The sequence below is a fragment of the Haliotis rufescens genome, unplaced genomic scaffold (genome assembly GCF_023055435.1).
Source record: "Haliotis rufescens isolate VD_foot unplaced genomic scaffold, xgHalRufe1.0.p SCAF_21, whole genome shotgun sequence".
In the NCBI taxonomy this organism is placed as follows: domain Eukaryota; kingdom Metazoa; phylum Mollusca; class Gastropoda; order Lepetellida; family Haliotidae; genus Haliotis; species Haliotis rufescens.
This window is the reverse complement of record NW_025963902.1, coordinates 6,806,297-6,817,866: the sequence shown is the minus strand read 5'-3', so window position 1 is coordinate 6,817,866 and position 11,570 is coordinate 6,806,297. Positions and strand designations below refer to the sequence as shown.

The 11,570-nt window shown below is 38.5% G+C and overlaps 1 protein-coding gene across 1 annotated transcript; it reads right to left on the bottom strand.

Annotated features, from left to right (window-relative positions):
• Window positions 1-11,254, bottom strand: LOC124133292 (zinc finger protein 91-like). The gene is made up of 3 exons (XM_048401320.1): window positions 10,215-11,254; window positions 549-1,627; window positions 1-407 (listed from the first exon to the last, which is right to left on the bottom strand). The coding sequence occupies exons 1-3, from the start codon at window positions 11,252-11,254 to the stop codon at window positions 1-3; spliced, it is 2,526 nt and encodes an 841-aa protein (XP_048257277.1).
• Between the last annotated feature and the right edge of the window lie 316 nt (window positions 11,255-11,570).

Genomic DNA, 11,570 nt, shown 5'->3' with positions numbered 1-11,570 from the left:
TCAACCGATTCCACTGTGAACCCTCATGTGTCTCTGCAGGTTAGATGATTGTGTAAATCCTTTCCCACATTCAACACACTGATACGGCTTGATTCCACTGTGAATCCTCATGTGTGACTGCAGGTTAGATGATTGTGTAAATCCTTTCCCACATTCAACACACTGATACGGCTTGATTCCACTGTGAATCCTCATGTGTGACTGCAGGTTAGATGATTGTGTAAATCCTTTCCCACATTCAACACACTGATAGGGCTTGATTCCACTGTGAATCCTCATGTGTTTCTGAAGGTTACATGATTGTTCAAATCCTTTCCCACATTCAACACACTGATACAGCTTGATTCCACTGTGAATCCTCATGTGTGACTGCAGGTTAAATGATTGTGTAAATCCTTTCCCACATTCAACACACTGATACGGCTTGATTCCACTGTGAATCCTCATGTGTGACTGCAGGTTACCTGATTGTGCAAATCCTTTCCCACATTCAACACACTGATAAGGCTTGATTCCACTGTGAATCCTCATGTGTCTCTGCACGCTACCTGACTCTGTAAATTCTTTCCCACATTCAACACACTGATAAGGCTTGATTCCAGTGTGAACTCGCATGTGTCTCTGCAGGGCATCTGATAGTTTAAATGTTTTCTCACATACATTGCACTGATAAGGTTTGATTCCACTGTGAATCCTCATGTGTTTCTGCAGAGTTTTTGATAATGTAAATGTTTTCTCACATACATTGCACTGATAAGGTTTGATTCCAGTGTGAATTCGCATGTGTTTCTGCAGAGAATTTGACAGCGAATATGTTTTTTCACACACATTGCACTGATAAGGCTTGATTTCACTGTGACTACTCATGTGTGACTTCAGGCTGTATGATTGTGTAAATGTTTTCCCACATTCACCACACTGATAGGGCTTGATTCCAGTGTGAATCCTCGTGTGTTTCTGCAGAGTATCTGATAATGTAAATGTTTTCTCACATACACTGCACTCAAAAGGCTTGATTCCACTGTGAATCATCATGTGTCTCTGCAAAGTACTTGATCGTGTAAATGTTTTCCCACATTCACCACACTGATAGGGCTTCATCCCAGTGTGAATCCGCATGTGTTTCTGCAGAGTTTTTGATAATGTAAATGTTTTCTTACATACACTGCACTCAAAAGGCTTGATTCCACTGTGAATCCTCATGTGTGTCTGCAAAGCACCCGATCGTGTAAATGTTTTCCCACATTCAACACACTGATACGGCTTGAGTCCACTGTGAATCCACATGTGTGCCTTCAGGCTGCATGATTGAGTAAATCCTTTCCCACATTCATCACACCGATGAAGCTTGACTTCACTGTGACAAAGCATGTGCCTTTCCATGGCACCTGATTTAATAAATGTTGCCCCACACTTTCCACACTGTGATCGCTTTGAAGGACCACCACGATCTTTGTGTTGCTGGAGATCATCTGTTTCCAGCGTGTCAGCAACACAGTGTTTCTTGAGACGACCTGTTTCCAGCAATTCACTCTCACAGACGGTGATCACACGTGTTTCAGTAACAGAGCCAGTATTCTGTGGTTGGCTTTGTGCTTCCATTATCAACTTCGTGTTATCGTGTTCACTGAAAACATAAAGAAGTTGTGACGTTCTTTTATCAAATCAATGCATTTCCTACAGATGTTTCCACAAGAACACCGACAACTCGGGCTGGGACCATACATAATATGACACAATATGTATAATGATAAACTACCTGATACTGTGTTTCCACATTCAACACATCCATTATATCTTGTATCTTATAATATGTCAATGGTGTCATTTGTTATATATATTTATTATATTTAGCTACCGTACCATGACTGCTGTAATACATAGTATTATGTAAGGGCATAGGTGTCATGCTGTCAAAGACACATATAAATCGCCAACGCTGGAGAATACAATAACGTAATATCCAGAGGCCAGATATCAGAGCCAATGAGATAGACCCTATCATTCCACCACTATTACCGATAAAAAAGGGATATTTTTCTAGTTCTTATACTGGGCGTTCCATATTTCCGCTACACACAGCATATTTGGGGGGGAAAGGCATAATCAGCGAAATTTGCGCCATCAAAAACTGTCGCCTCTGGGTACGACCACCCGGCTTTGTGACAACAGTCACAGTTCGGACCGCTGATGTCGCTATTTTGTAACAAACTAGTACCCTGCCATTCCCCTGAACAGCGCCAGGGGACCAATCTATTTTGCTGTCACTTGGTTCATAGATCCCGTTGCATTACAGCTATTTCTAATAAAATATGCATTTGTAAGAGACATTGTCTTGGTCCTGGAATTGTTTTCGTTCTTTTGATTCACAGAAAATTGACGTCTCACGATTTGCCAGGTGTGTGTTAAAGATTCACGAAGTACTCTCGTTCAGAATATAAACAATTGCTTCATACCTATACATTCTAATACTTGAAGTATTTAATTTATTACTTTATTTCTGGCCGACTTTACAAAATATATATAAAGTGTCCTGTATCCCCTTAGTGGAACCTTATGCATGTACACTTGCCCTGATAATTCCATGTAAAAGCCTTTTGCGCATCTTTCATTGTATACTTCTGACACGAAAGGTTGAGAAATGACGTGGTAATAATAGACAAATGTCCAACATTAAATATATATTTGTTTATTTTGAAATATTCTTTTGAGTATCTTCATTGTTTATCTATTCAAGTTGTCATTTATGCCATGGGAAACACAGTCATTTCAAATTGTGTCGAAAAAGTGTCAATTGTGACTAATTTTCATATTATGAACGAAAATTGGGTGAGACATATTTTACTCGACATACCAATGTCGCAGTAGCGTAATCTCACGGTAACTTTGCCTTCTAAAAAAATTAATCAATAGAGGATAATTAACAAATATTCATAAATTACATTATTACAGAAGACTATCATAAAGCATCTTGATTTCACCTCACACAACTATTCATAGTGAAAAAAGATAAAAATGTTCATAATAAATCAAAATCAGACTAGAATTTGTTCTTTAACAAAATGTTGAAGTTAACCAGTCTCTCAATTAATACACGTAATTCTCAATGCTACTGTCAGTTTGAAATGATGGACGTCATTTTAGGTTATTACGGTAATAAAGTCAACTGATTCACCGTCGTTCTATTAATACATGTCCCATGACCTATTTTATGTTGAGCTCTTATATGAGAGTTACATGTATACTTCCTAGACGAAAAGTTGACTGTTAATGAAGTCCAGCATTACCGATGACAATATTAAGGCCAATGCGCATTCACGACATAAAATATTTTAATTACAAAACGTTCTTGTTACTTTTTTTATCATTTATCAAACCGTTACCAAATATTGATTAGGAATGACTATACATCTATTTTGGTGACCTAAGATTTACACAACATACTTAGGTGACACATATAGTTGGAACAGTAGAACAATTTGATGTTCAAAATACATTGAACAATACAACTTCACAATAAACCTACGCACGTAGTTGAAAGAATAGAATACATACAAAGAGAAATCAACTTGAAAGAACACATGAAAATGTCTTACCTTCAGATAGAATCAATGAATGATGATATCAGAGTTGCTAGCGTTCCAAAATGTATCCAGATGTAGTGTGACTTGGCAATCGAACTGCACCTACTTATATAGCGGAAGGACGCACAGCAATCGCTGATCGGTTATTTTCCGAAGACAATAATTCCATTTATTATCACCTTTAGTTCCTGGTTGATACAATACAGGTTATCTAACGGATTATGGTTATTGAAAACAGAAGCTGGCACTTTGAGGGGGGATTATTGTTATTGGTCGGCGTGTTGTTTATCTGGTAAGAACTGTCACGTAAACAGGCATGCATCTACTAAATTAGGCCTGGTGACATGTTTTTACAACTGATGTGAGTTGTTTTTTGTGAGACATCCGAAGATTGACTGCAAAGATGCATGTGTGAACTCTTGAATATTATATTTATTTTATTTGGATATGGATTATTAATATTTGCACTAGGACAATACTAAACAAACACGACTTTAATGTTGATATTTGTGTTAGAACAGTTTGGTTCTTCATGAACAAAACACTTAGACAAGATACTATCCACGGCAAATTCTCACAAAGTTAATTAAGTTACAATGGATTACTTATGTCCCTTTTCTTTTTGGTGTTTACTACCTCATAATCGTCTTTCCACCATTGTGGAAAGCCATAAATCGTGGCCAGGGAACATATCTGATAATGCTTGCACTTATCGATTTAATTGGTCTCTGCCACGCAACTGACATCTATTTGTCCAGTGCTGATTAACCCTCTCTGTTCCATTTGTCCATTGCTAATCACCAATCGGGCGATATTAACTGTTGGCTTCCATTGTGTCCACCTTTGTGGTCTTTTTACTCTTGCTTTTACGTGTATACATGCTCTCTGCATCAGAGCATTCATTCACCTGATGTTCCTCATAACATAGTTAACATCGATAGATGCTCTCTCAAACATAAACATTGATAAACAAATAGCTCATTGTCCAGTGTCAATGTAATGACCACTTCGTGGTATAAAGGACATTTCCCCACACTGAATAAAAGTGATATAAACAACAGCCAACGAAGTTCTATTAACAAATTGACAAACAATAATAATATTCATCACTTCTAAAGTTCACAAAATGTCACCAGCTTTAAGCTGTCACAGATATACACGTATTCTAACCAAGTCCGATCTGCCCACTTGGAACGAAGGAATAAACAACATAAAAACACAGACATAATAAAATGTTACCTAGGAACACTGGAGGGACTCGTACAACACGCTTTATAAAGGCAGTGATAACAGCTCGTTTGATGAAGACCACTATTATAAAGTGTGTGAACGTGTAGGTTACGGTACAGAGCACGTGCAGATGGATACGCTCGAGCTCAACATGCCCATCCCATACCAGGAAGTCGAACGAACGGTTTAACACACCAAAAAAGGCAAGGCTGTCCATCTGGATGGTGTTGCAGTTGAGGTTTTACAGAACTCTCACTGCATAAAAGTATTGCATAAATTAGTCAGTTACTGCTTTGATTATTCTGTATCACCTACACAGTGGAACCAAGAACTTATTAGCCCAATACCAAAAGATAAAAGTGTCCCGACTGATCCTCTGTCGTATAGAGGTATTAATTTTGTGACTGTAAAGGCCTCAATCCGTTGACAAGTTCGAAATTGTTAAAAATGGTGTCCTTACCCAAATCTATGTTTGGATGCGAGCTCTGGTCAGATTTAAATCAAACGGAATTATTTGCTCTAGAACGTGCTCAGAGATTCTCTGTAAAACTTGTTCAAGGCCTACCTAAAACAACGCGAAAAATATCTGTAACGCTCTGTTAGGATTCTATCCAATTGAATCTTACATCGATGCTAAAAAGCTGCTGTTTCTGGAACAACTGTGTTATAACCCAACACACTACCTCAGCAGAATATTGTTCACCACACGCTTATTCCTGCTCAGAAATGGGTGTTCCAAAAGGTCTCGTGTCTTTGTATCAAACATTGTTCAGATTCTACAGAAGTACAACAAGTTTAAGCATCTAACAGCATTCATGGACACAGGGCAGTTTTCGAAACCATCAGTCTGGAAGAAAAAGGTCAAGAAGCAAATCGAAGAACATCATGACTCGGAGTGGCAACATCGTCTACACCATTTTTCCAAAATACACAACAAAATCAAACCTCACAAAGCATGGAAAGTTGCCAAGCATTGGCCCTTACTAAAAGACTGCTGCAAATTTGTTGTGGACATGTGCGCACTCTGGCGGCCAGGCAAAGTACATGGTCACTGCGAACGTTGTGACAAAGGTTATAATGATCTTCTGGTCCATATGATATGCCACTGCAGAGCATCAGAATTCATCAGGGATCGTATGTGGTGTGAAATTGTAAACTGTTGTCCAATAGAATTGAGTGCTTCCTTACACTCCATGTGTGACGTTGACCTAGTGTGCAGTCTGCTGTCATGCACACCTCCTGTACAAGCGAGTGAAGAAGACAATGAGCTGTTTGCAAGAACTGTGATCCAGAACATACACCAACTGTGTTCGACACTATATCCTGACTCTTAACCTAATCTTGTTATTTCTTTTGTTAATATCTGTATAACCCGTAATGAACTGCATGTAACTCTCCTATGGAGGAATAAAGATGATAATAATAATAATTAATGTTGAGTCTATACCGTGTAAAATATATGCAGGCGTTTTGAAAATAGAATCAGGAACTGGCTTGAGAAGAACAGTATATTGCCTCAGGAACAAAATGGTTTCCGTTCTGACAGAAACTGTATCGACCATTTGTATACTTTATATAATGTGATAAATAATAGGAAATGTGCTTGACTATCAACCTATGTATGTTTTATAGACTTAAAGAAAGTATTTGACACTGCTGACCGCAATTATCAATGGTTTAAACTTATGTCTGTTGGAGTACAAGGGAAGATATTGAAAGCTGTTCAAGTCATATCTCAAGATGTGAGATGTGCAGTACGCGTTAATGACTATATAACAGATTCTTTTAATGTTTCCAAGGGTGTTAAGCAAGGTTGCAAATTGTCACCAACTCTATTTTCTATATATAGAAATGATCTAGCCACGGAGATAACGAATCTCACATGGGATGTACCATTGGATAACGAAATGTTATCCATTTTGTTATACACTGATGATATTGGGAAGCATATCTCCAAAATATCTTAGATATTGTAATTACTTGGTGTTTAAAATTGCGTATTAACATTAATGATGACAACACAAATTGTCCATTTTCGGAAGAAATCTGTTGTTAGATCTTGTTAGTGATCAGTTTTCGTGTGGCAATACTCACATTTCTTATGATAGCGCTTACCGTTATCTAGGATTGTGTTTTAACGAATCTTTAGACATGCGCAAGACCGGGAAAGAGCTTTGTAAGTCTGCTCGTAGAGTGTTATCTGCTCTGCACACTAAGTATAGTTATGCTGGTGGAATGTCATATGATGTTTTTACGAAGTTGTATAAATCGCTGCTTGAACAAGTTTTGTGTTTTGGTGCCAGTATATAGGGCTTACGTAGTGTTAAAGAAGTTGAGGTTGTGAAAAATAAGGCTGCCAGGATGTTTCTTGGTTTAAATAAATATGCTCCTGTTCTGACAAGTAGAGGGGATATGGGCTGGTGCTCAGTTTTGGTTACTCAGAAAATAGAATGTTTCAGACTTAAATCTATGCAGCAAGAGCGCCTGCTTAATATTATTCACCGATGGTCTAGATGTTTTACCACATCTTGGTATAGTAAAATTATGAACCTTTTGAACCAGTATAATTGTACTCACTTAGTGGAAATCAGATGGGGTGTTAAACGCTGTGTTAGGTATATTAAAAACCTTTTATTTCAAGATGACGCAGTTAATGGCACACTTCGCTTTGGAATGATACGGGTAATGTGAATGGAAAAATGTTACATACCTACAGAAATATAAGTGTACACCTTCTCTTGATTTCTATGTTAAAATATTTTGTATAGAGACCACCGCCGTATTTTAGCCAAGTTTAGATGTGAAATTTTTCCTTTGTTTGTTGAGAGATGCAGATATTCCAAGCCTCCTATACCACTGTCGGAGAGGTTATGTAAATATTGCAATTGTGATTTGGTGGAAAATGAATGTCATTTATTACTACAATGCAGTTTTTATGAACATTTACAGCATGATTTATACTGTGCAGCTGAAGAAAAACAACCGCAATTATAATGTGATATGCGAAAAGAAGAATTTTTTATTTACTCAATGAATTCAAACGTTAAACAAAAATTGCTTGCCGCAATGCTTTTTAAAATGTTTAAGAGACGACAGTAGTCGCCTTGATTATTAAATTACCTCTCTCCCTACCTATCCTTTCTTTTTCTTTCGTTGTTGAATCGAGGAGTTTGTTATTGTTTCCTGTGAGTCTTCTGATTTCGTAGCTTAATTTCCCAGCTCTCACATTATATGACACTTTAATAAACATTTTACTACTACTACCTAGGGAATTCCTCAGCACTAATACTCAGCATGCTTAGAGAGCAAGTGTCAAAATCACAAACCTAAATGAGATCCTCTCTACATGGACACGCCCGGTGATTGTTGAGATCACAAACACTATCGACAGTCAGTCAAGATGGCAGTGTATATTTATTTCCAGCATCCTATTAAAATTAGTGGTAAATGTAAGAACTTAAAATAGTCCCCACCCCACTTCCACTTATTAATTCTTAAAAAAACCAAGAACTGTTGGGGGTGGGGAAATGTACCGTTACTAAATTCAAGTGAGTGAGTGGATGAGTTTGATTTTACACCGCTTTTATCAATATTCCAGCAATATCACGGTGGGTACACAAGAAATGGGCTTCACACATTGTACCCATGTCGGGAATCGAACCCGGGTCTTGGACGTGATGAGCGAACACTTTAAACCACACGGCATGGTCTTGACATTCCAGTAGCAAGTGTGCAAGTTGATTGCAAAATGGACAAACCTTGTCATAGTGCTTTTTGTGACCGGGTCTGAGGCGTGAGCCTAGTGGTTAAAGCGGCTTAAAATCAAACTCACTCACTATGGACGTTTCAATGATTGCATCAAACACATCATTAAACTTATCAGAAGACCGCATGCACGTCCGTTACTCGGACTGGCAATGTGTCATTTTGAAGTGGGACCAACGAGACAGGTAGATTGATGGGCTACAGGCTAGACAATATATGCTATCAAAAGCCCACATGGAGACTAGATCGTGCAACATCACATCATCGTGGGGGACTTTTTCAACAAGATAACGAAAGACAGGTTCACACGATTTCTCTCCGATTGAGCATGTATAGGATGTTTTGGATCGCCGTGTGCCCCGACGGAATCTAACTCTCTTAGTTTTCGTTTTTTAAGAAAAAAATATTCTTTTTTCTCAAAAGTCCTTTCATGTTGATTTAAACAATGTTTTATTCAGGAATGATCAGTAACATGAAATTCAAAACGTCTTCGCCACAGAATAAAGTAAAGTTCATGTACTAAAAACCAGAAGCGGCAACTAATTTACATATAATAAATACTATATCACAAGCACACATCCTTGTCACCCATGCTGGATGGTAGAATCATACACCTGTGTGTGTGTTATCTGAGGTTAAGTTATTTCAGGCATCATTGTCTACGTCCATGATTGTCGCGTCCATGATTATATTATCCGGGTCCATTCATTACACTGATACAGTGACAGTGATAAGGCTTGAACTAAAACCGGGTAACAAAGTAAGTAAGTCTGTCACCCAGACTGGCAATCCATGACTGGATTGTCTGGTTCAGACTCGATTATTTACAGTCCATATCGCTGGAATATTGCTGAGTGTGGTGTTAAACAACAAACCAACCAACCCACCAATCCAGACTGGCAAGGTGTCGTTTTTGCAGACAATTGTCTAGTCTGTAGCCCATCGCTCTACCTATCAGAAGATCATATGCACGTCTGTTACTCTAACCGACAAGTGTCATTATGAAGTGTGACCAACAAGGGAGTTGATGTTGTTGATTTTATTCAGAAAGAATCAGTATCAGATAATTCAAAACGTCAACGCCACAGAATATTTCAGTTCATAGAATCCAGAATTGGCCCTCAGAATCAGGCAATTAAATTGCATATCATATATGTTAAACACCTTAAGAGTGTACCCACGCAGGCTTGAATATAGCATTTATCACAAAAGGCTGACAAATGTAAAGGTTTAAACTCCTGAATTGACAAAGAAATTGACAAACGTCAAGGTCGACATTGTCGTCTAATTAGTAAAGGTTAAAGGCCCCAAATGCTTGCCGTTTTCAAAACGTTTTCCCGTTCTGACCATGAAAGATTTTGAATAATAATAATATGTGTCTTGATGATGGATGAGCATAAACATCTGAGCTACCCACCTTCTTGAAGATATTTATTTTCAAATGATAATAATTTGTATATAAATGGAGAAAGTCTAATCTTGACCCCACTATATCTGTAGTTATGTAGAGCAGATGGAATACACCAATCTCTAGGTGTCGGTAGCCCATGCATGGATTAAAGGATTACCCGATAACACGTCTGTTGATTTATCCTTTATCAGTTGTTTTGCACACTCATTCACTTATGAGATTACAATCCAGACAATTCGATCAACCGATACGGCTTGATTCCACTGTGAACCCTCATGTGTCTCTGCAGGTTACCTGCCTGTGTAAATCCTTTCCCACATTCAGCACACTGATACGGCTTGATTCCACTGTGAATCCTCATGTGTGACTTCAGGCTACCTGCCTGTGTAAATCCTTTCCCACATTCAACACACTGATACGGCTTGATTCCACTGTGAACCCTCATGTGTGACTGCAGGCTACCTGAATGTGTAAATCGTTTCCCACATTCAACACACTGATACGGCTTGATTCCAGTGTGAATTCGCATGTGTCTCTGCAGGGCATCTGATAGTGTAAATGTTTTTTCACACACAATGCACTGATAAGGCTTGATTCCACTGTGAACCCTCATGTGGGTCTGCAGGTTACATGATTGTGTAAATCCTTTCCCACATTCAACACACTGATACGGCTTGATTCCACTGTGAATCCTCATATGAGACTGCAGCTGATGTGAATGTTTAAATCCTTTCCCACATTCAACACACTGATACGGCTTGATTCCACTGTGAACCCTCATGTGTGACTGCAGGTTACCTGACTGTGTAAATCTCTTCCCACATTCAACACACTGATAAGGCTTGATTCCAGTGTGAATTCGCATGTGTCTCTGCAGGGCATCTGATAGTGTAAATGTTTTTTCACACACAGTGCACTGATCAGGCTTGATTTCACTGTGAATGCACATGTGTGCCTTCAGGCTGCATGATTGAGTAAATCCTTTCCCACATTCATCACACTGATGAAGCTTGACTTCACTGTGACAAAGCATGTGCCTTTTCATGGCACCTGATTTAATAAATGTTGCCCCACACTTTCCACACTGTGATCGCTTTGAAGGACCACCACGATCTTTGTGTTGCTGGAGATCACCTGTTCCCAGTGTGTCAGCAACACAGTGTTTCTTGAGACGACCTGTTTCCAGCAATTCACTCTCACAGATGGTGATCACACGTGTTTCAGTAACAGAGGCAGTATTCTGTGGTTGGCTTTGTGCTTCCATTATTAACTTCGTGTTATCGTGTTCACTGTAAACATAAAGAAGTTGTGACGTTCTTTTATCAAATCAATGCATTTCCTACAGATGTTTCCACAAGAACACCGACAACTCTGGCTGGGACCATACACAATATGACACAATATGTATAATGATAAACTACCTGATACTGTAAATGTGTTTCCACATTCAACACATCCATTATATCTTGTATCTTATAATATGTCAATGGTGTCATTTGTTATATTAATCTTTTTTATAATTTCTCCCTGAAGTGTATTCACCTACCGTACCATGACTGCTGTAATACTTTAAGGGCATA

What these genes read in the sequence shown, in the direction of transcription:
- LOC124133292 (XM_048401320.1), bottom strand. Translation starts at nt 11,254, where the DNA reads ATGGAAGCACAAAGCCAACCACAGAATACTGCCTCTGTTACTGAAACA. An exon ending in TTGATCGAATTGTCTGGATT is followed by an intron (nt 1,628 to 10,214) that starts GTAATCTCATAA and finishes TTATGTTTTCAG; the next exon opens with TGAACACGATAACACGAAGT. An exon ending in GAAAGAATTTACAGAGTCAG is followed by an intron (nt 408 to 548) that starts GTAGCGTGCAGA and finishes ATCAGTGTGTTG; the next exon opens with AATGTGGGAAAGGATTTACA.